General features: G+C 39.8%; 1 protein-coding gene and 1 long non-coding RNA gene across 8 annotated transcripts in view; one reads left to right on the top strand and one right to left on the bottom strand.

Moving 5' to 3' along the window:
• The window catches only part of LOC105063080 (carboxypeptidase A5), a 62,116-nt gene that overhangs the window by 11,924 nt on the left and 22,881 nt on the right, over positions 1-27,311 (top strand). For 2 of the 4 annotated variants that reach the window (XM_074367057.1, XM_074367056.1), the window contains exon 1: positions 4,088-4,182. Coding sequence is in view for 2 of the 4 variants with exons in the window: in XM_010947534.3 (XP_010945836.1) it covers positions 30-140; positions 1,305-1,395; positions 2,806-3,005; positions 4,098-4,182; positions 7,991-8,178 (675 nt within the window). In the remaining 2 variants the exon portion in view is untranslated. Of the gene's footprint in view, positions 1-29; positions 141-1,304; positions 1,396-2,805; positions 3,006-4,087; positions 4,183-7,990; positions 9,519-27,311 lie in introns of those variants that run through there. The other 2 variants (XM_010947534.3, XM_074367058.1) reach the window with 2 other exon arrangements.
• Positions 497-27,311, bottom strand: part of LOC141578133 (uncharacterized) — a 34,703-nt gene continuing 7,888 nt past the window's right edge. For 2 of the 4 annotated variants that reach the window (XR_012508092.1, XR_012508090.1), the window contains 3 exons: positions 21,984-22,076; positions 12,331-12,479; positions 4,182-4,647 (listed from right to left, as the gene is read on the bottom strand). This is a non-coding gene — a long non-coding RNA (uncharacterized LOC141578133). Of the gene's footprint in view, positions 1,365-4,181; positions 4,648-9,548; positions 9,775-12,330; positions 12,480-21,983; positions 22,077-27,311 lie in introns of those variants that run through there. The other 2 variants (XR_012508093.1, XR_012508091.1) reach the window with 2 other exon arrangements.

The following is a 27,311-nucleotide window of genomic DNA, read 5'->3' as shown; positions in this document are numbered from 1 at the left end:
AAACTGACAAGCTTGTTGGCTCTGCTTAGATTGTAACTGATTATGGGAAGGATCCAGCCATCACATCCATCTTGGAGAAAATGGATATTTTCTTGTTGCCTGTGGCCAATCCTGATGGATATGTTTACACACAAACTCAAGTGAGTGATACCGACTGAATGGGCTGGGCTTGGAGTTAAGACTTGTTTGTTAACTTCCTTGCTTTGCCACTAAATAGTTGTATGACCTTGGAGAAAAGCTCCACAAAATGTGCTCCTTAGGAGCTTACTCAGGGTCTCATTTTCCAGTCATTCTCTAAGCTGAGAGTCACCAGGGAATATTTTTTCTTAGAGGGAATAGTCTAATGAACTCCCTATTATGAATCTTGAACAATTATCAACACTTTACCAATTTCTTCTTTTCATTTCTTTCCCTCCCACATATTTTTTTCCTGACGTATTTTAAAGCAAATCCCAGACATCAGATTATTTCATTCAAAACTTCTTTAATATTCATCTCTAGCTGGCGATAATTAAAATAACAAAAAATATACCACTATCAGCTGTAAAAAATTAATGGTAGTTCTTTAATATCATGTGATATTCCCAGTTATCTTTAAAATGTCTTTTGAGTCAGTTTGTTGAAATCAGGATCCAAATAAGGTCTGTTACACATTTGGTTGTTACGCCTCTGCCAGCTTTTTAATTCTACAACATTAACCCCTCCTCCTGCCCCCACATATCTTTTAAAATGTCATTCATTCATTGGAGAAACCAAGTAAATTGTCCTGTAGAATGTCTCACTTTCTGAATTTGCCTGATGGCTTCTTTGTTGTGTGCTGTTTAATTTATTCCGTCATCCCCCGTATTTCCTGTTCACTTGTGGTCCAATCTAGATGCTTGGTTGGATTCAAGTTAATTTTTTAGGCAAGAATAAAATAGTTACTGTGCACTGTCTATCACATTAGTGATAACTGAGGCCCATAATATCTATTTGTCCCACTTTTACCAAAGCCCAAAATTATTCAGTGGATTCAGGTGGTGTCAGCCTGGGTCTTGCAGTTATGAAGTCCTCATCAGGGCATTTTGGGAAGTCTTTTTCTCCAGGTCAGAAGGGCCAAGCTTCCTCTCCCTGGGGGATGAGAGGAGACTCCTCACTTAGTGAGGGCTGAAGCCCCAGTGATCCTCCAGATCTCTGGAGTTGTTGCAGGCAGCTTGCCCCGTCCACGGGGCCATCTCCATCACAGGTCCCCAAAGAAAGCCTCCAACTCTCCTGTACCCTGACCCATCTCTGAATGTTTGCTCCTTCCTTGGTGGATTTTTCAGGACCGATTATGGAGGAAGTCACGGTCTCTAAATCCTGGAAGCTCCTGCATTGGTACTGATCTAAATAGAAATTGGAATGTTAGTTTTGCAGGTATGTGGGGGAGATAGTTTTAAAATTTTGCTACCTCTGCATAGCCTGGTCCACAGGACTCTGAGGTGGCAGTGAGGGAGGAGCTGGTTTCCAAGCTGGCTCCATTGCTGATTCATTGAGAAACTTGGGTAAATCCCTTACCCCATGTTTTTGTTTTTGTTTTTGTAATTTTGAAAGGGAATCTCTGTCCTCCTGAGAGAATGCTAATTTTTTTTAAAGTTCTGCTTTAAATATATAAATCTATGGGCCTACTTTATACCCTGGTTATCATGGCTTCTGGACAAGTTACTGGGTGAGTGGAAGGGCAGCTCAGAATAGAGCAATTAGCACTATTACTCCAACAGGCAAGATCATATTCTGAAAATTAAACTGCAGCAGTTTACCCTTAGATGTATAAGTGTGAACCTCAGCCCTTTGATGTCATGGAAAGAGAATGAAAATTAGAAGACCTGGGTTCTGAGTTCCAGCTGTTTAAAAATCATTCCCACAGTAGTGCCAACTATGTTCCAGGTACTTTCCCATATGTTATCTTATTTATTCTTCTGACCTAGAGAGTGAATATTCTTATCTGAAATGAGACAGTTGAAGCTCAGAGACAATCTCAAGAGCATATGGTTGATAAGAATTAGGATCTAAACTCACTTTGCAATTCCAGATCCTGATAGTTCTCTTTCACTATTCCACAGCTGTACTGATACTTTGTTTTTAATGTACTGTTGTAATGTAATATTTAATGTAATGTTTTAATGTAATGGTTTTACTTCTCTTACTTGGATAGAAATACCACACAAACTATTGGGGGGAAAATAATGTGATTGTGGGAAAATAGCTGATATAAATGTGGGAATGGAGGGCATCAAGGTTAAGACACAACGGGGGTGGTTTCACACACACATCAGATACCTTAGGGGGCTATACTGTGAAGTAAAACAGAAGGCAGTAATTCTAATACCTGTCAAATAATCAGGAAATTTTTAGCCACAACAGTAGATTATTTTTGGCAGCACTTGGCCATTAATATCTGAACTAAGAGAATGAGTTGACACCAGTATAAATGGAGTCATTTTCATTATTAATTGGTATTCATATTAATTATCTAGAATACTCATTAATTACAACTCATTGTCGTGTGTGATATTAATTATTTATGACAACTATTAGTGATACAATACAAGGTCATCTCTATCCATTTAAAGGAGTCCTACCAGTTTTCCTGCTTAGCCGTGGCAGATTCAACACCCCGACCTCCCACTTCCACACCCTTCCCACAAATACACACATGCGGACCAGGTTCTCGAGGGCAGCTATCAGGGGCCTGCTCATACCTCGCGCCCCGCTTCTGGGTAGAGTATCCTGTATTTCTGCTTTTTAGCGTATGGGTTAATATTTCTGCTTGGGTCATCCCTACAGGAAAGGGAGCCAGTGACGACCCTTGCTCTGAAGCATACCATGGAACCCATGCCAATTCGGAAGTAGAGGTGAAATCGGTGGTAGATTTCATCCAAAAACACAGGAATTTCAAATGTTTCATTGACCTTCACAGCTACTCACAGCTGCTGATGTACCCATATGGGTACACGTTCAACAAGGCCCCGGATACTAAAGAGCTGGTAAGTTGTGGGCTGCTTCTCATTCAGCCCTGGGTCTGCTTTTCACCCGGGTGCTGCCAAGGTGGTGGTTCCCTAGCTTCATAGGGAAAGTCCAGGATCAGGGCTTGTTTCGTTAAGGGCCCAGTCTTCTCTCCCTGTTCTTTGCGATGTGCCGTCAGGCTTACTGGAAACAGGAAGAAGATGATGCCTCTTATTTTTGTGTTTGCTGTGAGTTGCAAGAACCACACCTTGCAACCCCGTCTTTCCTTTTCACTTGTTTTTCTGACCAAAATGTATTGCAGAGGCACTTTTTGTGAAGAAGTGTGGGTGACGTTGTGGTGGGTAAGGGAGGGGTGCTCCTCACTCCAGGTAATGTAGAGTTTAAGTAGGGTGTAGACCACAGCCTAGGGGTGCTCTGTGTCACATACATTTACTCACCCCAGGATATGAGCAGGCATCACATCAGCAGCAGGACTTCCTGGCAGCTGCAAGGTGATTGTAGTCCCTGCTCTCTGTGCTAGTCTGCTTGAGTGTGCCCCTCTGTCCAAGGCCACGCCCTACCTAGGGCTTATGGCTTGGTGTGGACTAGATTCTGGTCTCAAGCAAATGCTCCGTGTAGGGTACATCCATATATGGCAGCCCCTACCTCCACTTTGGAAACACTCAACTCTTAGAAGGTTTTCTCTTGAACATGCTTGCCCTACCCTCATGTTCATGGACATGATATTCCCTTTCTACAAGATAGGTGAGGATGGCGGTGCCTTTACTAAATTCCTAATGGGCTGGCGAGCTTAAATACAGCTCCTCTAATTTGAGTTATTAATACACATGATTTCAGAGTGCTTATCTGGTCTTCCTCCTCTCTCCTTACCCTCTTCCCTAAACTGGAAGTAAAGAACTGAGGATGTAGTAGGAGAAGGAATTGGAGGAACCATACCATTTCCCTCACTTTGTAGTCAGACCTGGGCTCTGGTTGGAAGGGAAAGAAGAGATCAAAATGGAACATTGGGGCTGGGTTCGGGAAGCTTCCAAACCACTGCAGGACAGAACAGCTGAGGAATGTCTGGCTTTGGGATCCATTCTCTCTCACTCCACTGATTTCCCTGCTCCTAGGATGAGGTGGCAAGGCGTGCGGCCAAAGCTCTGGCTTCGCTGTCGGGCACTGAGTATCGCGTGGGTCCTATCAGCACCACTATCTGTAAGTACTCACTGTTTTTATTGGTTATTAGAAATGCTTTGAGAGGACACTTGAAATGGAGCAGGAGAAGAGGTGCCAGTCAGCCTTCCTACATGTAGTCTGTTTCTGTTGTTAGTGATGGGCTGAATTTATGTTAAGCCTGTGATGATAGCTGCCACAGGCCGTCATCTTCATCAGTGGTTATCACTCTTATGCTCATTATCATGGGCCCATGATGAAGTTAAGTCTTGTCAGCATGGTAGAGTCTGTGTTCCTTGTCTTCCGTGAAAGATCCTGACATGGTTTATCAAAAACTCCTCAAGCCCATCATTCCATCTTCAAAGGAAACCCACCTTTGGCTTGGCAGACTGAGGTGGTGGGAGGGAGTAGAGGAGACCCCCTTGCCTTCCTGTCAGAAATGAACACACATTGAACATAGCGAGCTGGGTTGGCAGGGGGCGTCCTCCAGACAATGATTAGCATTAGCTGAAAAACAAAAACAAAAACAGACCTTACCAGGACCCCAAACATGAACATGGTCTTGAGGCTCATTACCCACAACTCAACCACAATTTGAGGAAATACCCTTATTGTGGTTTCTCAGTGAAGTGTTTCATCTGAGCATTTCACTCTGTTTCTTTCGAGATCCTTCCAGTTCCCTTACTCTGTGAGTTTGATCTTTAAATTTTAAGATCAAATTGAAGGATATGATTATTCTCCAAGACCCCAGCTGTAAGTGGGAAGTAAAAACACAAATGTGGGGAGCATAAAGTGAGTTCCTTTCTTTCCCCCTCTGGTGCTTTCTCTGTAAGTAGTTTCCATCAATTGGTCCACCCTCAAAGCCCCTACAAACTTGCTGATATTTCTCTCCTTTCCTATACTGAACTTGCTCTCCCATCCTACCTGCTTCGCCCTCAACTAGCTGTTCCCTTCAATCTTCCTTTTCTGCAAAGATTCTCCATCCCACCTCTTGGCTCCTCCTCTATACTCTAATCTCAGCACTCTTGTCTGTGTTTCATATTCCACCAAGCTGCATAAAGCAGTTAGCATGATACTGGTGTTTGTGTTGCTAATTGCAACAACAATCCATTAATTATTCATGGTAATACTAGTGTTGTTGAATGGGAACTCCTTAGAGAACAAACACATGAGGAGAGGATCTCCACTCTCTGTTTAATTAGTCAGAATTGAATCCTGGATCAAAGAGAGCTAAAGGAATTTGGTAGGAGCCCCCTGAGGAGGTCCTCTCAGAAGATCTTTGAGTGTCACCAGGCCCTGACTTTTGGGTCAGACACCAATTTAAAGAATAATCTTTACCACACACATCAAAAACATTCCTCTCCCCAGCATGGACTGTGCCAAAATGATGAGATACCCATTAGATTCCTCCAACAGAAGAGGAGAAAGGCTCTCCTGAGTTATGTCCGGGAGATATAATATTTCCTACCTCCTTTGAGAGCCCATTTTCTGTATTTTTTAATAGGCTTTTTCTGCTCTCCTTTCTTTCCAAAAATGAAATCAATGTTTGTATAAAAACACTCCAACTCCCTGGGTTATGGTATGTGCTGTATAGGTAGTTGACATTTATCCCTTCAAGCACTGGAGCTTTTCTTAGATTAATCATTTTAGATGAAAATAATTCTAAAATGGATTTTCATACTTTCCTGCCTCCTTAAACAGAGCACGTAGAAGAGATCTGAGCTCCTTTCTTCATGACTGAGTGGCCTTCTGAACATCAGTTGTTGTATCTCAAAGGCCTTCCATGCTGTATCAGACTGTTCGATCCTTATGCTCAATAGCCCAGCCTGTTTTGCTTCTTTAATTCTCATGTCTGCTTTTTAGTTTTCATGTCTCCTTCCTCAGGCCACCTGCCTCTAGCAACCCTCTCCCCTCCTCCTCATTGATTCTGATCTACTAAGGGCTTGGAAACAAGTTTTTTGGGCTCGTTTGGCTTGTGACTGGATGTTGAGTATTAAGGATGTTCATGATAGCATGTCAATCGTCACAAAAGACGGGTGAGCACCTAAATGTAAATGTTCATCGGTAGAGTGCTGTGTAAAACATATTTGGTGCATTCATACAGTGAAACAGTATGCAACCCTTAAGTGAATGAGGTGAATCTGTATGTGCTAGTAAGGGAAAATCTTCAAATGTTAATTGAAAAATACAGTGTGCAGAGCAGTGTTAATAGTATACTCCTATATGTGTTTTTGAAAAAAAAGAGTAGGTAGACTTAGCAGGAACCCAAGTAAAGTGAAGTTCATGGATCTGATCGATTTGCTCAGCAGAGGTTATCTTGCCTCTTTCCTGAATTTAAAATCCGTTCTGAAATATTTGAGCTTGCCATGTAAATAACTTATAGAAACTTTTGGTGCCATTGTCTGTTTTTTACACAGTATTTTCTCTGTGTAGAGAAAGACTGTGGGAACTACAGAAGGATTTCAGAGAGTATAGGAGAGCCTGTTTCATAAACTTAGGGAGCGTGTAATTGCAGCAGAAGCAGCATTTCTAGAAAATCACAAATGATATCATGAGAAACAACCCTCAGGGACAGTGGAAAAACAAAAGGGCCCATATTTTCACTGAACAGACATATATATATATGTTACATACTAAAAAGACTAGAAGTAGGTTGAATAAAACAGGGACTTTGTTATCAGCTGGACCAGCCCTGCCATTTTCCATCCATATTTTCTTAGATAAATTATTCATTCTGAGACTGGATTTCCTCATCTGAACAGCAAGGCAAATAATACCTTCCTCACTGGTTTCTTAAAGATTAAATGAGCTGATAAATGTAAACTTTCTAGCATAATGACTGGCTCATAGTAGATTTCAATAAATAGTAGCTGCTATTGACATCATTATTTTGTTATTCAATATCATCTACTCTTTGCACTTTCGGCCAATTTCTGCTCTAGTGGAGTTTGACTGGGAAGAAGCAGGGAAACAAGCCTCTTGCCCTTCCTCAGCCTTTTGGCAAAGGGAAGTCCCAAGGGCTGTGCTTCTTTCTCTCTCTGTGTGTCAGTTCTCTCTTGTGATGTAAAAAGTTACCCTAGAATTTAGCAGCTTAAAACAATAAACATTAATTTTCTTACACAATTTCTGTGGGTCAGGACCTCCAGAGCATCTTAGCTGGGTGGCTCTGGCTCAGGGGCTCTCAGGAGGTTGCAGTCCAGGTGTCTTCTGGGGGGACAGTCATCTAAAGGCTTGATGGGGCTGGAGGATCTGCTTCTCAGGGGGCTTACTCGGGTGCCTGGCAGATGAGTACTGATTATTGACAGTGAGTTCTTCACCACATAGACCTCTTTTTAGGGCTGTTTGAGTGTCCTTACAACATGACAGCTGCCTCTCCCCAGAGCGAATGATCCAAGAAAGAGCAAGGCAAAACCCATGGATTTATGACCTAGCCTTGAAGGGCACACACCTTCATTTCTGCAGTCTCCTGTAACAGGTCAGGTCAGTCCTATCCAGTGTAGGAGGGCATTACACAAGGGTGTGAATACCAGGAGACAAGGATCATTGTGGCTATCCTGGAGGCTGCCTACCACACTCTGTCAAGATTGGTTTTGAGTGACCTGAAGGAGTCTACACAGTGAGTTTGGTGACAAGATGGAAATGAGCATTTAAAATCTCTTGGTTTGAGACTAGTGGAGACCCTCATGGTGCAGGACAGTCTGAGACATAATTCAGGCCAGTGTTTATGTGTTGTAGGCCTGATGACTTTCAGATCCCTAAGGAGCCACAGGTCCACAGAATTCCTGGCCCCTTCCCTTCTATTTCTGAAGGGAACTAGGCTTCAAAGGTGTTTTCTCTTTTGACTTAACAGATCCAGCTAGCGGGAGCAGCACTGACTGGGCATATGATAATGGCATCAAGTATGCATTTGCTTTTGAGTTGAGAGATACTAGGCACTATGGCTTCCTTCTGCCAGCCAACCAGATCATCCCCACTGCAGAGGAGACCTGGCTGGGGATGAAGACCATCATGGAACATGTGCGGGACCACCTCTACTAGATGAGGAGCCCCGCTCTTTCTACATCTACTTATCCCCATTACACACACATATAAGCCCACTATAAAGGACTCTTGTTCTTTCACATGTGAGTCAGAGCCTTCTGGCTTTGTAGAGAACAAAGGCCAGCCCCTTTCTAGCCCCCTCCTTGAAGTTTGTGCATTCTTGTGGTGCTCTGGGAGAAGTGCTTCTGCCACCCTGCTATCTTTTGGTCCTGCTGTTTTGCTGAACACTTTGTATGCCTCTCCTTCCACACAGCTGGTTGGGCAAGCCACATGTAGGATCACTCCTTACTGGGTGGCATGTCTCTACCTCATTTTTAGAACAAAAGGACATCTGAAATATTTCTCTAGCTTCATCCAATCTAGCCACGCCTGTGGCTTTGCTCTGGTGGGGGTCCCATGGGAAGTACTGTGGAAGATAAAGCTTGTTTTTTAGATTGGTCTCAAAGATGACACCGAACTTCCTTTAATTTATCTCACTCTTTCTTGAAAATATTTTTCTTTGGAAAATAAATCCCATAGGGTCATCAGTATAGATCATCCCCCTCCCCCTTATTTTCTTTGTTTGTTTTTGGTCTGAATACAAAGTAGAGGATCACTTCTTATCACTGGGCCAAAAATTCCCAGATACTACATCTCTGATCATATTCTTCCCTTTATTATTCAGTGTAATTGGGATCCCAGAAGGAGATCTGTGTCACTGTGGGTACTGCCCACTCAGAAACCCTAGATGAAGTGCTGATCTGATAGCAGGATTGCTAAATTATCCCCATCTGTCCTAATGGGCTCACCTCCACTCTGTCTTTTGAACTTGCTTCAGATATCTTCCTCTCACCCTGCTGGTCCTAAATCACTCCTCTGGCCTGGATAATCTCACTGCCCTGGCACATTCCTGTTTGTTCTCTTGTGTCCCTTGTGTTTCCTTCTGGTTTTTGTTTTTTGTGTTTTCTGTTTTTGGTCCTTAAAGTTGCTGTTTTCTATTTTGCATCCTGGACCATGAATACCAAAGTGGAGCAAGGATTCATCAGTTAGATGCCTCTTTAGGCGCCACTTTCTCCGTTCCTTCTCAGTGTGTACCATCTGCACCACCCCCCTTTTTTCCAGTTTGCTTTTTTCAAGCATGTCTGTAAATCTTGTCCTTCTGCCTAGGATTTGTGCAGCATCTGGTGTGTGCTCATAAACCAATAAATATTCAGACTGAGTCTCCTGATCATCTCCTGTTCTTTGCCTTCACCTGAATGGAACCAAGCCATGGTTTTGAATATGCAGCTCTTTATAATGTCAAAAGTCAATTTTAATCCCTGTCCATATCACATGACATATAGGAAGGCCTTCTCCATCAGGCCTCCAGGCCTCCAGGGTAATGTTACCTTGGTGATTTCTCTCAGGTCCTAGGTCTAGTTCTTAGTTTTTCAGCTCAGAAGCTTGATATTCTCTGTGTCCATATTGATTAGGCTTGGGGATGCTGACTCACGCCTACAGAGCTCAGATGAGACAGATGATAAAATCAGAATACAAATTTATTAATTTACATCATGGCATGTAACTGTTTAGTGGATTGGATCCTCACGTTGGCCTGAACAGTACATTCTCTCCCTGTAGGCAAAGATACATGGGAAGCCAAATTATAATCAGAAGGTTGTTTAGTGAGCGGGGTGTCAGAGCAAGGAAAGTTAATTACAGTCTATGATTAGAATTTTTAATGGTATCCAGCTCTAATAGCGTGATACATCCAATTCTGTAACAAGAACACACCTGCCAGTCAGCCAGCTGGTCGCTTGTGCTGGCTAGTCAGGGCTGTCTCAGACCAGACACTGTCTCAGTAGGCATGACAATGCTTGCCTCCGTGACTTGCCTGTAACCTGGCTCTATTGGTGGAACCCCCTACCCCCAAGATTGAGAATGTCCTTTAGATTCCTTGAGAAAGAGCTCTTAAACAAGACCTAAAAAGCCATAAAAGAATACCTGTGACTATAATAAAATTAAGTTTTAATGTGTATGACTATAATCAAATTAAGATCTCTTCATTAAAAGACGCCATAAAGAAATAGAGAAAACAAGTTATAAACTAGGAGAAGATATTCACAATATTCATAATACACTCAACAGACAAAGGATATACAAAGAACTACAGATCAGTAAGAAAAGCACAAATAATCTGATAGGAAAATGGACACAAGATATGAGCAAGCATTTCACTTAAGAGGTAACAGGTATTCTGATAAACATGGGAAGAGATGATTACTGATGGAAGACACACACATCAAGACCACAGTGAGATGCCATTTCATATTCATCCAGTTTACAGAAATTAAAAAGTTGGAGAGGAGGTGGATGATAGGCTGTCTTATTGGTGGGTGTGTGAATTAGTAAAACAATGTTGGAAAACAGTTTGGCATTATCCTCTGAAGTTCACACTAAAGTTTATGATCCAGCTATTCCACCCCAGGCATAAATCCAAGAAATTCTTGCAGTATACAACAGGAGACATATATGAGAATGTTCACAGCAACACTGTAATAACAAAAACCTAACAACAACTTAAAAGTTCACCAGTGGGAGAATGAGTGAGTAAAGTATGGTATTTTTACATACTGAAATATTATACAACAAAACAAGATTTCGTGTGATTTTTTTCTAGAAAGTTCCAAATAACTGGAAAAACATATGAGATATACACACACATACATGTACAAACACTTACAGGAAAGACACCAAATTTGGTAAAGCTTTATAAAAAAGGAAGCAATAATGAAATAAGTCAAGAGAATGACAAATACTGTATGCTTTCACTTAAATGTGGAATCAAAAAAGTAAAACAAACTGGTGAATATAACAAAAAGGAACAGACTCACAGACACAGAGAACAAACTAGTGGTTACCAGTGGGGAGAGGGAAAGGGGGTAGGGGATTAAGCAGTACAAACTATTATGTATAAAATAAATAAGCTACAAGGATATATTGTACAACACAAGGAAGATAGCCAATATTTTATAATAACTATAAATGGAGTATAATCTTTAAAAATTGTGACTCACTGTGTTATACACCTGTAACTTAAATAATATTGCAAATCAGCTATACCTCAATAGACAAGGGGAGCAGGGATAAGGGAAGCAAAATATAGTAGACATGCGCAGACCCTTGTTCTGGTCAAGAGCACTCATCCCCAGCTGCTATGAGTGTTGGCTGTCAACCAATCAAAGCCCCATCCTTCTCTGAGAATTGCCTTTAGCCAAACAGGGGCTGCCTCACCCAGGAAGCTATGCACCTGCCTTCTCTTTATTACCTCCCCAAATGTTAGCTGATGACTGCCTGACTTGGAGGTACAAACAGCTAGCCTTTTGCTTCAAGGTAGAGTCAGTGCTGTGGTGCAGTGTACGCTCCAGAGCTTTGAATCCAGTCTCCAATAAATTATACATCCTTGCTTAGCTTTTCCTCCCATCCTGCCCTGCTTCCCAGACTCCCCTTCTGCTGAGAATTCCCTCAGAAAATCACCTAAGCAAGAATCCCATCTTAGGCTCTGCTTCTACGGAAACAAAGAACCTGGGCTTCTGAATGATGATTACCTTAGATGGGGAGAGGCTAGGGGATGAGATAAGAATCAGGGCCCTATAGTGAGATGAAGGACCTTAGCTTTTGTTTTTGGGTCTGGGTTTTTTTGGGTTTTTTTTTTTTGGATATTTATTACCTGATTTTAATAAGTCTAATTCAACAGCTAAATAAATAACAAAAGAAGGCCTTGTAAGGATCAATGATGAGCGTGCCATTAACCAAGAATTACAATTAATCTATTTCTGTGGTCCTGAAATCCAATTTTAAAAGTGTTTACAAAGATACAGATTTTTTTTTTTTAAAAAAAGGTTTTACTATTCAGCACGCATTTATTGAGAGTGTAATGTGTGCCATGAACAGCTTTAGATACTGGCAATGCAATGGCAAACAAGAAGAAAAAAATCCCTTCTTGCATGGAATTTCATTGTAGTTGGAAAGACAGGAAATGAGTAAACAATCAAAATTTTTAATTTGGGTAATGAGAGCTGCTATAAAAAAACAAAAACCTGGCCGCTGTCGGGAGAGTGATGGGTGGTGGTGGGGCCTCTGGATTGGGAATGTTAGAGGAGATGGCTTGTATTATAAAATTAGTCTTACCTCTCTTCTTTGTATTCTGTTTGTACTCCCCAAAACGACGTGGAAAATGTGGGCTGAATGTTATTATCCACATTTTACAGGTGGCAAATCTCAAGAGTAGTAGGTTTCTTGCTCAAGACAAATAATGTCTTCTGTAAGTGAAGACCCCACTGAAAAAGAGAAAATCTGAGTCGTAAACATTCATGAACACAACTTAAATTTCTGAAACACATTTCAATTTGAAAGGCTCTCATACCTCATCAAACCAGTTTCCATGGAATTTTCCGTTAGTAAGAACACCAGAGGATGGAAAAGGGACAGTCCACTGATAATAGAAAAATGTATTTTGAGTTTTCTTCTTTGTGGTACTGGGCAGGGGTTTTCTGAGCCATTTCCAGGTCTTACACCCAATCCTTTTAGGGACCAAAAGAAGACCTTTTGTGAAGTAGCTGATAGGGTGAGGGATATGGTCCATGACTCTGGATGGGATTAGCTGTCATCAGTGTGTTGCCCACTTGAAACCAGAGCCACTTGTTGAACTAAGGCCACCTGGGGACTGAAAGACAGACCATATCCACTTCTGTCTGGGTTACAGATGGTGAGGAGCAACAAAATAGCCCACCTTGTTCACTTAGCCATGTGACATTGAGCCGTGATGTAACCTCTGGGAGCCCCAGTTTCATCATCTTTAAAATGAGAATAATGATCATATTTACAATAGCTGATCAAGAGAATTCAGTAAACTAATGTATTAAAGTACTTAGCACCTTACCTGGCAGAAGAAGTACTCATTATGTATTAGCTTGAATTATTATTCTCAGCAAGTGGTGAAAATTCATTTATGAGTGAGAACATTGGCATTTTCCCTTAATAGAAGCCTTATTTTCTTTAGACTCAAGACAATGACAAAGACCTCAACAGTTCACAGAAAAGCACTAGTTGAATGCTGTCATTTTTAATATTGAGATTCTTTCTCTAGGAACTTTCCCATGTTAAACAGATATTGATGCCCTTTTATTTGACTAATCAAAGGAACATTGCCTGAAACCATCACAGGTCCAGCTTCCAAACACAACTACATCAAGTATATAGGGTCACCTTTGATTTTTACAGGCCCTGCCTGCCATAGGTCTATTTTGGGTGAAGTTGAGGGTTTGTTCCAGCTTTGGAATGTCCTATGTAGACTGCACTTCTTTTATGTCACTATCTTAAGACCAACTCTGACGAACCATTTTTATCATTATCATCATCATCCTTATCTTTCTATTTGATGAATTCTGGAATTTTGCCAAACCAGCCAGCTTGTAAAATAAATTCTCTCTACTATTTGCATTGAGCCTTAAATCATGAACACCAGTTGTTTCTTATATTTGAAGTAAAGCTCTAGGTGTATTGGGGGCATCTAGAGAGCACAGGCAGTTTTTTCCTTCTCTAGAATATATGGGTACCGTGATGCTGCTGGGCAATTTACTCCTTTAATGCAGAAAGTGAATTTCATAGTTTTTTGTATCTCCTACAAGGCTGAGCTCAGCAGCTAGTAAATATTTGTTGATTTGACTTGCTGCAGGGCAGCAAGTTAACGATCACATAAGCCATACTCCCAACAAGTTAGGGCAGCAGAAAAAGAGTACTTTTCCAACAAATATTATCAGTGGAATTCTGGAAAATAGATTGGAATGTATGTCCCAAAGTTCTGAGAGAAACAGAGTATAAATTAGACCTTCAGAGATAAGCAAGACTTGATATTGGTTAAATTGCTTACATTTTTGTAATGATTTACAGTTTTAAAATGCTTTTTTAGATATTGGATAATTAAATTATCACAACCACCTGGGGATATGTGCAGGATGGGTACTATTATCCCTGTGTAACTGATGAGGAGTCAAAGAATTAAAGAAGTGAAGTAACATGTCCAAACATAGATAAATGGAAGAGGTGAAGTAGAGTCTCAACGCCAGCTCTACAGATTATTTCTGAGAAGGCAGTTTTAATGCCTTTAAAGTGCAGAGTTCCTCCAGGCCCTTTGGTCTCACAGCCTGGCCCCTGAAACCTTTGAGTTTCCAGGTTTGCAGTAGTGAGAGGGAATTTAGGGAGGAAACAGGAGCCAGGTCTCCCTCTTTGGCTGCCATTGCTAGCTGATAATGGCCATGATTGAGGGGCATTGGGTGGTTCCTGTGGCCCAGCATTGTCATCAAGGGAGAATTGGGGCACTATTTTAATTATTACAAAATACCTGGAATGGACCAAAGACACTATTTCTATCCTTTGGGGACTTCATGCCCTTGAACAGGGATTAAACAACCCAAAGAACCACCTACTCCCATTAACCATTAGCTGCTTGAAACCTTGGATGATGAAATGTCCACTGCTCTCAACAAACAAATAGATACATTCTGTTTGAGTATTTAAACAACTTGGCCTAACCTTAGAAAACCATTAACCCAGATTTTGGGTTTATGATTCACTCAAGGGCAGAGCCAAGGTTTTATTTATTTTGGATCTGCAGCACCTAAGCGCCAATTGGTGACACCTGCAGCGGCGTCAGTTTCACATGTGATCCACCTAGCTAACTGGCTGAGGCAATCTCCCTTCCTCAGCTCCGAGTATCTTGCCATGGTATTGTTCTTTTCTGATGGATGTAAGAAGCACAGAGGTCAGGGAAAGTAAAGACCTTCTGCTCGAATTTCAGCAAATCTGTATTAGAAAACTCAGAGAAGTCAGGCCCAGTGGGAAAGAAAGGATGACCTGTCTCATCATTGTGAAGTGATATTTCTAAAATGCTTCCAGAGGCAGCTGGTGGTGGACAGGTATTAACTTGTTAAGGAGGCATGTCAAAGAAGAAGGCATCAGATCTCCGCCACCACCCACAACCCTGTTCCGGCCCCAGGGCCATCAATAGGATAAATATCTAACAGGCATGTTCCTTTACGTTCTCCAGGCTCCCTGGTGCCTGGCAGGTGGTCTAGGAGCTTTCCGTTTACTCAGGAAAACAAATGAGGGACTCATGTAGCCAGAAAGTTATTTGTTCAAGCTGGAAAGTAGACAAATTGCTAAGCAGGGGAAGGCCTGGTAATAAATAGCACTGGCCCTGGAAAAGGGTGTTTACTTCCCATTCTTTGCCAGGGCTGCAGCGTGGTGGAAGGATACAGGTGCCAGTTCTGCAGTCTCAGAGGCCAGTGGTATCATGACCTTTGGAAATTAAACCAGACAATTGAGAGGAGGCAGTCGAGAGATGATTTTCCTTACTTCCAATAGAAGTAGAAATAATAACCAGTTGATGAGTATTTTCCTGAGTTGCTCAAACCTTTTGCTCTAGTAATGTCAGGATTTTACTTTTTATTTTTCTGACACTTTTGGTTCCAAATTTGTGGACTCTTCCTCAACTATTACTGTCATCAGTATTTGAGCAATGTAAGGTTCAGAGTGAAATTGTTACTAAGGATTTAATGGCCCTGTGTTCTAAATCTGTTTTTTTTTTGTTTGTTTGTTTCTTTTTTGTTTTGTTTTGTTTTGTTTTTAACACCCTGAAGTGTCTGTCACATTTCTCAAGACCTCAACACCCAAGGTATTTCTGTGGTCCCGGGAGAGGATAGGCTTCACTCTTCCTGCTAAACTATCTTCCAGAGTCAGGCTGTCTTCTTTCATACATGATAAGTTCCTGAACATGTATGTATATGAAAGTTTAGGAGTAGAAACAGATTATAATTAGTGTATTCTCAGTGAGCCAAAACCTTTCTACTTAAAGTCAAATGACAGCATCAGGCCGTACCAGGGAGCTTGTCTGAAAGAATCTCTGGCGCCCCTCCAGACCTGCTGAATCAGAATCTGCACTGAACATGAGTTCCAAGTATGTGAATTACATGCCCAGCAAAGTTGGGGAAGCACTGAGCTAAAAATATATTACCAATTACACCTCACCACATCATCTTTTAGACAGGTGTTCTCTACATTGGGTATACATTAGAATCAACTGGGAGCTTTTGCAAACTACTGATGCTTGGGTTCCATCCCAGACCAATTAAAACAGAATCTGTGGACATTGGTTTGTAAAGATCTGCTCAGGTGATACTAATGGACAACCAAGGCTGAGGAAACCACTTTAAACCTAATTTCCAGTACCATTTCCCCAGTGTTTTATACATGGATAAATACTCCATGGATCTCTTATGTTTCTGCACGTCCAGATTATTCCAGTTTCAGTTTATTTTTTCAAGGATGTTAGAACAATAAATAGCTTTGGAAGACAAAGATAATGTTCTCTGTGGAGTGAAGGGCAGATTTGTTTACTGTTCAGTATAATAAAAAATAAAATTAAAAATATTCAAACTGCAGAAAAATAGAGACAAAGAGAAAATCTTGAATGAAGCCAGAGGGGGAAATGTCACCTTACTACTTTTAGAGAAACAAGCATAAGAATTACAGTGGACTTCTTGTCAGACACTGTGCAAGCAAGAAGAGAGTGGGGTGAAATACTGAAAGTACTGAAAACAAAAACCACAAACCAAGAATTCCTGCCCAGTGGGATTATCCTTCCAGATTGAAGGAGACTTAAATAGCCAAAACAATCTTAAGGAAGAGGAACATAGCTGGAGGTATCATGCTCCCCAATTGAAAACTATACTGCAAAGCTTTAGTAATCAAAACAGTATTGTACTGGCAAAAACAGATGCACAGATCAATGGAACAGAATTGAAAGCCCAGAAAAATAAACCTTCATATACATGGATAATTTATGACAAAGGAGCAAAGAACCTACAATGGAAAAAGGATAGTCTCTTTGATAAATAGTGTTGGGAAAATGGGACAGCTACATACTAACACATGAAACGAGACCACTATCTTACACTATACACAAAAATTCACTCAAAATGGAGTAAAGACTTGAATCTAAGACCTGAAACCATAAAATTCCTTGAGAAAAACATAGGTGGTAGCCTCACTGGCATCTTAGTGATGTTTTTGTGGATCCAACTCCAAAGGCAAGGGAAATGAGCAAAAATAAACAAATGGGACTATATCAAACTAAAAAGCTTCTATACATCAAAGGAAATCATCATCAAAATGAATATTGGCTAGGAAAAGGTATTTGCAAATATATATCTGATAAAGAGCTAATATCCAAAAAAATATAAAGAACTCATAAAACTTAACAACAACAAAAAATGACTTTGATTAAAAAATTGGCAGAGAATCTAAATAGACATTTTTCCAAAGAAGACATACAGATGGCCAACAGACGCATGAAAAGATGTTCAACATCACTAATTATTAGGGAAATTCAAATAAAAACCACAATGAGAGATCAACTCACACCGGTCAGAATGGCTATTATTGAAAAGACAAGAAATAACAAATGTTGTAGATGTGGAGAAAAGGAAACTGTTATACACTGTTGGTGGGATTGTAAATTGGTGCTGCCACCATGGAAGACAATGTGGAGGTTTCTTAAAAAATTAAGAATAGAACAACCATTTGACCAGCTATTTCACTTCTGGGTATTTATCCAAAGAACATAAAAACATTAACTCAAAAATATAAATGCACTCCTATGTTCATTACAGCATTATTTACAATAGCCAGGATAAGGAAACAACCTAAGTGTCCATCGATGGATGGATAAAGAAGAGGTGTATGTGTGTGTGTGTGTGTGTGTGTGTGTGTGTGTGTGTAATGGAATACTACTCAGCCAAAAAAAGAATGAAATCCTGCCATTTGAAACAACATTGATGGACCTTAAGGTATTATGAAATAAGTCAGTCAGAGAAAGATAAATATCATGTGATTTCACGCATATGTGGAATCTAAAAAAATAAAAAATGAACAAACGAAACAAAACAAAAGGAAGTTCATAGATACAGAGGTCAGATTAGTGATTACCCAAGAGGAAGGGGCCTGAGGGGTGGGCAAAATGAGGGGAAGGGGGAGCAACTGTATGGTGATGGATGGTAACTAGACTTGTGGTGATAATCATTTTGTAGTGTATACAGATGTTGAATTATGCTATACACCTGAAACTTATATAATAAGATACAGTAATAAATAAATGTCGACATTTTAAAGAAAGAGTGAAGAAGAAATGCTTTCTCAGACAAACAAAATCTGAAGGAATTCATCCCGGCAGACCTGCTCTGCAGGAAATATTAAGAGAAGTTCTTCAGGGAGTAGGAAAATAACATAAGTCAAAATTTTGTTTTTATATAAAGAAGGGAAAGGAAGGAATAAATGAAGGTAAAGTAAATATTTTATTTTTATTTTTCTTAATCTGAAAGACAACTGTTTAAAAATAGCAAATAACAATGAGATTATAGTTTATGGATAAGTGAAATATACAGTATTTCAGCAATGTTATAAGGGGTAAGAGGAAGGAAATGGGCATACTCTAAGGTACCCATACCACATGTGAAGTAGTATAGTGTTGTTTGAAGGCAGACATAGATTAGTTGAAAGTGTACATTGCAAACTCTAGGGCAATTACTAAAATAATTTTAAAAGAAGTATGCTTGATATGCCAAGGGAGAAGGTAAAATGGAGTTGTTAGAAATGCTCAATTAAAACCAGAGAGGGCAACCCAGAACATACTTCACAGAACTAGAACAAATCATAATAAAATTTATATGGAACCACAGAAGACCTAGAATTGCCAAACCGTTACTGAAGAAAAAGAAAGGCTGGAGAAATAACTCTCCCAGACTTCAGACAATAATATAGAGCTATAGTAATCAAAACACCATGGTATTGGTACAAAAAACAGACAGACATATGGACCAGTGGAACAGAATAGAGAGCCCAGAAATGAACCCACAAACTTTTGGTCAACTAATCTTCAATAGAGGAGGCAAGAATATACAATGGAATAAAGATAGTCTCTTCAGCAAATGGTGTTTGGGAAAACTGGACAGCAGCATGTAAATCAATGAAGCTAGAACACTCCCTTACACCATACACAAAAATAAACTCAAAGTGGATCAAAGACTTAAACATAAGACAAGATACAATAAACCTAGAAGAAAATATAGGCAAAACATTATCTGACATACATCTCAAAAATGTTCTCCTAGGGCAGTCTACCCAAGCAATAGAAATAAAAGCAAAGATAAATAGATGGGACCTAATTAAACTTACAAGCTTTGGCACAGCAAAGGAAACCATAAGTAAAACAGAGTGACAGCCTACGGAATGGGAGAAAATTTTTGCAAATGAAACCGACAAAAGCTTGATCTCCAGAATATATAAGCAGCTCATACGACTTAATAAGAAGAAAACAAACAACTTAATCCAAAAATGGGCAGAAGACCTAAACAAGCAATTCTCCAAGGAAGACATACAAATGATCAATAGGCACATGAAAAAATGCTCAATATCACTAATTACCAGAGAACTGCAAATCAAAACTACAATGAGGTATCACCTCACACCAGTCAGAATGGCCATCATACAAAAGTCCACAAATGACAAATGCTGGAGAGGCTGTGGAGAAAAGGGAACCCTCCAACACTGCTGGTGGGAATGCACTTTGGTGCAGCCACTGTGGAAAACAGTATGGAGATTCCTCAAAAGACTAGGAATAGACTTACCATATGACCCAGTAATCCTGCTCCTGGGCATATATCCAGAAGGAACTCTACTTCAAAAAGACACCTGCACCCCAGTGTTCATAGCAGCACTATTTACAATAGCCAAGACATGGAAACAGCCTAAATGTCCATCAACAGATGACTGGATAAAGAAGTGGTATATTTATACAATGGAATACTACTCAGCCATAAAAATGACAACATAATGCCATTTGCAGCAACATGGATGTTCCTGGAGAATGTCATTCTAAGTGAAGTAAGCCAGAAAGAGAAAGAAAAATACCACAGGAGATTGCTCATATGTGGAATCTAAAAAAAAAATATATATATATAAATACAAAACAGAAACAGACTCATAGACATAGAATACAAACTTGTAGTTGCCAAGAGGGTGGGGGGTGGGAAGGGGTAGACTGGGATTTCAAAATTTGTAGATACTGACAGGCATATGTAGAATAGATAAACAAGATTATACTGTATAGCACAGGGAAATATATACAAGATCTTGTGGTAGCTCACAGTGAAAAAAAAATGACAATGAATATACGGATGTTCATGTATAACTTAAAAATTGTGCTCTAAACTGGAGTTTGACACAACATTGTAAAATGACTATAACTCAATAAAAAATGTTTAAAAAAAAAAACCAGAGAGGGCAGAAGAGGGGAACAAAAGAAACATAAACATATATAATAAATAGAAACCAGTTACAAACGTGGTAGATATTACTCCAGCTATATCAGTAATAAATTTAAATGTGAATGGTCTAAAAACATCAGTTAAAAGACCGAGATTTTTCAGACTGGATAAGAAGACCCAACTATTAGGGTGTCTACAAGAAACCTACTTTAAATATAAAGATGAGATATATTCAAAGTGAAGTGATGGAGAAAGCTATTCCATGCTAACACTAATCAAAAAAAAGTTGTAGTAGCTATCTTAATTTCAGACAAAGTAGGCTTCAGAAAAGGGGAAATTATGAAGGATAAAGAGGAGTGTTACATTACAATAAAGGATTTAATTCTCCAATAATATATAACAATTCTTAGCATGTTTACACTTAACAACAGAGTGTTAGAATTCATGAGGCAAGAACTCATGTAACTGCAAGGAGAAACAGACAAATCTGCTATCTGGTTGGAGATTTCAGCACCCTTCTTTCAGTAATATTTAGGTCAAACAGGCAGAAACTCGGAAAGAATATAGCTGCCCTGTCTAGCACCATCAGTTGACTTGATCTGATTGACTTTTATGGACTACTTCATCCAACAGCTGGAGAATACACATTCTTCCCAAGCACTCATGGACTATCACAAGGATAGGCCGCTTTCTGGGCCATTACAAAATATTAACAAATTTAAAACAATAGAAATCAGAGAAAGTTTTAGGTTCCCTACACTCAAGAGTCCTCTCCTATAATTCAGCCTACTGCCTGGGCAGGTGTCACCTGGCCCTCTTTGTGGAAAATGAGGCTCAGGGAATTGGCACAAATAAAGTAATAAAGTCCTTTGTCTGTGACCCAGGATTTTTGTATCCTCTGCTGGCATCCATGAAATAATAGCAAGCCAACTTATTAACTTGAAGGCAGGGTAAAAATTTTGACCTTTCAGAGCTCTCGACAATATCTTTCATAGTTTTATTCTTTTTCTGCCCAAATCAATATCTAGCTACCTGGGTTAGTCCAGTGAATGTCCAAGTGAGGCTGTTTGTTTCCAGAATGTTTATTTCCATCTTTTTTCCTACAAAATGTGGGAAAAATGTACAAACAGTGCTGTTTAGATGAGATCAAGTAAGGTGAGGAGCTAAACTGGCAGGCAGCACCCCCACCCCCTACTCCCCACCTCGAAGGCCTGCCATGGGGGAAGATAGTTCTGACTCTATGTGACAAAAAGGAGCAGCAAAGATTCAAAATCCGAACCAGACATCAGATTCCAAAGACAGAATCTTGCTCATGGCAGTGCTCAAATAGCACCCCCCCAATACACTGATTACAAAAATAGGGAAATTCTCTTGTATCTGTCGACACTGATTTAAATATATTTTAATTAAAAAAAAATCAGATTTTGCCACCCAGCACTATGTAAGAGAAGAAGTACTTACGGAAACAAAAGCATGACAGTGTGAGACTTTTCAAGAGCATTTGGTGCCAGATCATTAGGCTAGCATTCTTCAGATTTTTCTCATTCTGCACTCCTACAATGAAAAATATTTCAGCATGTCACACTCAACATATGTAATTACATATATATGTGAATTCTATATAAATCCTGTTGTACTCATGTATTTTATAAAACACAAACAGAAGTTGAAATAAAAAAGGTTGAGATACAAATATACCCTAGAAGCCTTATTAATTTTTTCTTTTACCCCAATAGGAGTAAGTGCTTCACTTTGGAGATCATTGGATTTGACTAAGAAATGATTCCAACTCCTGCCTCTGGTTTCTCTTGAACTCTCTAATAGTTTCTAATAGTCTTATAAAGGAATGCCTCTTCAACTAGACCAGGGGTAGGCAAACTACAGCCTGCAGGCCAAATCTAGTCTCCACTTACATTTGTACAGGCCCAAAACTAAGAATGATTTTTATATTTTTAAATATAAGAAAGGCTATTCAGTGAGAAACCTTGCTCTGTCTTACCTCGTGGGCCCCCTCCAAGCCTAAAATATTTACTATTTGGTCCTTTTCAGAAAGAGTTTGGTGGCCCATGGGCAGGGAAAGTATTTGGTCACCTTTGCCTTTCCTCCGCACAGTGAAGGACTTCACTGATTCCTCACAGGGCTGTATGGTGGCTCTCCAGCCCCAGGGGCTGGCCATGGCTGCAGCTACACCCTTTGGCCTGCAGGTGCCCTTCCTCCAAAGAGTAGGAAGTGGCTTCTTGAGTGGTTACTGCCAGCCCTCTACCTCTGTGGGAGCAGGCTCTTGGCTTGTGGTCTGGGGTGGCTGTCAGCTGGGTGGTCCTGGGTGACCACACTCTCAACCACAGGGTGGTGAGAGCTGTGGGCTGAGGGTCAGGGCATGTCACTGGGCAAACCCTCTCTCCCTCAGGAACTGGGTGGAGATGGGCTGAAGCTGGGGGCTCCCCTGGTAGGTGGCTGGACCTGGTAGGTGAGGAAGCAGGTGGGTAGACCTACTGCAACAGAGAAGAGGCCAGCTAGATGGCCAGGTGGAGGCAGCTATGTGGTGGAGGGTGGCCCAAGAGCCTGTCATCAACTGCTAGGCCTAGGTTTGAGGATGGACCCCAGTCCCAGGGAAGGGGAAGAAAGACCCTGGTGTTGGAGGGCTGCACTTAGGGGTGACACCATGTGAGGTCTCTGGCTGTAGGTGGTGAAAAATGGGTCCAGTAACTAAAAATGGGGAGCAGGACAGAGAAAAGCTTTAGGAGTTCTGAGCTGATGGATGCACAGAGTTGGTGGAATAGGCAAGCAAGGATGAAGACCTAGGAAGTAAGGGTTTGTTCCCTCAGGCTGTGGACCATCATTAGAATGAATGGATCAACAAATCAATTAATAACTAGGTCCTGGGAGGTGCCTGGGCTGTAGGCAGGGTTCCTGGGGTCACACTGAGGAATGTGACACAGCCTCGGCCCACGATAAGTTTGTTTTGTATTAGACTGATGATTGTGAAGAATTAGAATCTATACGGTGTGTGATGATAGAGGAAGGTATGAGGTGTGATTAGCCAAATTGGAGATGTCGGTTAGCTACAGCTTTGCCCGCTGGTGTGGCCCCAGCGTGGGATTTTTCATGATGAAGTTGATTTAGAAACTCTAGTTTAGAGCAGCAGTGACCCTTTTGGTGGGCCATTGTTTTCTTGGATTTTCAGTTCTCAATTCCTTTGAAAGCACCTGTTTGACATATTTCTGGAAGGTGGGATAAGCCTGTTTTGTGTTAATTAAATCACACTCTGAGTGTCCTGGGGGAGGTATGTTAAGAAACTGTGGTAAATCCTCTTGTTAGTCAAAGAATCCTTTTGTAGCGTGAAGGATAATACTCTTGGATTTCTGTTTTTAAGGTTACATTTGCTATATTTATTTCCATTAAGCACCCAAAGGGGACTTTTGGAAATTAAACATAATTTAGTTTGGGAGTTTTATTTGCAAATATTGGAGCACCTCATGTGCTCTCTGGAGACCCTTAGGGAGGTCTCCAACCAGAAGTGGGAATTAATACCTTTAATGAAGAAGGGATTCAGGGCAAGAATCAGATTTCCTCCAACCTTTTCACCCTGCCTCGGATGGTTAACTCCTTCATACCTTGCATAACTCAGCTCAAATGGCACTGTTTTTTTGAGCTTTAATTTTTGTGTGTGGTAAAATATACATAAGATTTACCACTTTAATTATTTTTAAGTGTACAGTTTAGTAACATTGAATACATTCATGTTGTTGTACAACCATCAGCACCATCCACCTCCAGAACTTTTCATCTTCCCAGACTGAAACTCTGTACCGATTAAACACTAACCACCCCAGCCCCCTCCCCCACCAGCCCCTGGCAACCACCACTCTACTTTCTGTCTCTATGCATTTAACTATTCTAGGTATTGAATGCCACTTTTTAAACCTCCCTTTTTTTGAAATAAGTTATGTGGCACATTGTTTTAAGGAGTCAGTAGTTCTACGAGACTTATAAAAAGCAGCCGAGTCCTGCTCCTCATTCCTTCTTCCCAAGTCTTGCTCTCCAGCAACAACCGTATTAAATTCTTTTAGCCTTGATATTCACATCCATAAACCTAAATTTGGTGTTTATATTGCTACTTCTTGCTTTTTTCAGTTTTAGGCATTTTCTATTGATTTCTCACTATGAAGAATAAGAATTTAGCTTTCACATATTTCCTCTAAAATACATTTTATTGTGAAGTATATCATACTTACAAGAGCCTGTATAAAACTTCCAAAGCCTGTTAAATGTGAAATTAACTTTTACTCACCATTCAGCTTAAGAACAAGAACATGGCTCACCTTAGAAGCCTGCAGGTGCCTCTCATGGCACTCCCTTCCCTTCCCCAGATGAAACCATGAATCCACACTGATAATTTCCCTTATAATTATCAGCTATGCACATACTCCTGAACAATATAGTGTTCAGTCTTACCTGTTTGTGAATGTTTATAAATGGAAACATACAGTGCGTGCTCTTTCCCTTGACATCGTGGTTTTGAGGTTCGACTACTGAATGCATGTAGCTGTAGTTGGTCATTTTCTCTGCTCTGTTGTATTCTATATGAATACGAGTACATCTCCATTTTATAAATCCAGTCTTCGACATATGTCTTGCTGCACATGCACAAGAGTTTCTTCAGGGCATATAGCTGGCAGTGGAATTGTTAGGCCATAGGATGTGCAGTACATTTCAACTTCACTAGGTAACACTGTTTTCTGAAGTGATTTCACCAATTTAAAGCTCTACCAGGAGTGGGTGAGAGGAGCTATTCCCACTCCCTCTCTGGGCTGCATCCTTGCCAATTCTTGGCATTGACTAACATTTAACTCTTGACAATTTGTTGGTGTGAAATGGTAATTTCATTGTGGTTTTAATTTTCTTTTCCCCGATTACTAATTATAATTTTCATATGTTTATAGATCATTTGTGAGTCCTCTTCTGTGAAATGGCTTTTCATGTTCTTTGCCCATTAAAAGAAATGACTCACAGATGTTCTTTACATAGCATGGATATTGTTTTCCAGTTTTACGTGTTACAAATATGTCCTCTCATGTTGAGGCTTGCTTTCTACTCTCTGTTGAGAAGTTCTTAATTATAATATGGTTGATTTTGTCTATCTTTTCCTTTATGGGAAACTGTATAGGTTTTTTATTTTTTGCCTTTCATGTCTTATTTAGGAAAATTAGTACCTATTCCAATGTCATAACAATATTCTCTATGTTGTCTTCTAAGTGTGTTATAGTTTTACCTTTTACATTTAAATATTTTACTCTACCTGGAATTGATTTGTGTATGTGGTATGACTGAGATTTAATTCCATTTTTCTCATATGAATCTACAGTTGTCTCAGTAACATTTATTAAATAGTCTCTGTTCCACAATGATCTGCTGTGCCAAGTCCATAAAAAAATGAAGTTTCCAAATATACTTGGGCTTGTTTTTGTGCTATGTTTTATTTGTGCCAAAACTACACTGTCTCAGTTACCACAGCCTTATAATATGTTTCAGTGTCCAATATAGAAAATTCTCCTAATTTGTTCTTCTCCAGGATTGTCTTAACTTGTCTTAGGATCTTTGTTTTTTCATTATACATGTGTAATAGCTATGAAGTTTTGTGGACTATTGGAGTTTTTGATTAGAATTACAGTGAATCTTTAAATCTATTTGGGGAGAAAGGATAATTTTATGACATTTAATTTTCTTATCTGAGAATAAAGTGTATCTTCATATTTATTTAAAATTTTAGCATTTTTCAATAGTTCTATAATTAGCTCCAGGAAGGATTTCACATTACTTGTTAAAATTATTCCTGAATATTTTTATATGTTAAATATTCTTGGGAAATTGAAAGTAGTATTATTATGTAGTGACCCTCTTATTTCTGATAATGCCTTTTGCCTTAAAGTTTATTTTATCTTTATTTTATCTTATATTAATAAAGCTAGACATGCTTCCTTTTGTTTAATATTTACCTGTCATATCTTTTTTCCACTTTTTTTGTTCTTACACTTTAAGCATAGTTCTTGTGAATACATACAGCTAGGTTTAAAAAGAATATTCTGGTAATTTTTGTCTTGTACTAGAGAGTTAAAACCATTTACATTTAGCATGACTGGAAATATATTTAGGTAAATTTCTTCTTTTTATTTTCTTTCCATTTGTCCTACTTTTAAGCACCCCCTTTTTTACCTTTGTCTTTTGATTTATCCCCTCCCGTCATTTTTCATTTCATTTTTACCCTTTCTACCTGTTTGGAAGTTATTACTCTAGCAATTTGAACATGCATACTTGACCCAAGTCTAGAAAATTATCAGTATGTACCCTTTCTTCGAACAATTCTAGGACCCTAAAACACTAACTCTGATTACCTGCTTGCAAATAATCTATTATTGTGCAGGATTTAAAATCTTGGTGTTAAGTGACCCAGAGAAAAGTATCTCCTGAGAATTCTTAACCACAAGTAAGTCCCTGTATGAGTCTGTGGTCTAAATTTATGCTAACCGTGTAGTCCAAAGTAACTCAAGCAAATAATTTAATTTAGAGTGGTCTCAGGTTGGTAGTGCCCCTCCCCCAAGCAACTCATAAAAGTAAATGCAAATCCTCTCTGGAGGAATTCAACTTCAATCTGGGCCTCAAAGGAATTCCACAGATAAAGGCCCAAAGAAAATGATTGGCTCGCAGATAAATGGTACAAGAAAACAAAGCACTATGAATGGGAACCAGCAGAAATAATATGCAACAGAAATAGATTTTTCAAAGCCTTCA

Source organism: Camelus bactrianus, chromosome 7, assembly GCF_048773025.1.
Source record: "Camelus bactrianus isolate YW-2024 breed Bactrian camel chromosome 7, ASM4877302v1, whole genome shotgun sequence".
In the NCBI taxonomy this organism is placed as follows: domain Eukaryota; kingdom Metazoa; phylum Chordata; class Mammalia; order Artiodactyla; family Camelidae; genus Camelus; species Camelus bactrianus.
Note: the sequence above shows the minus strand (reverse complement) of the source record. Positions and strands in the feature narration are given on the sequence as shown.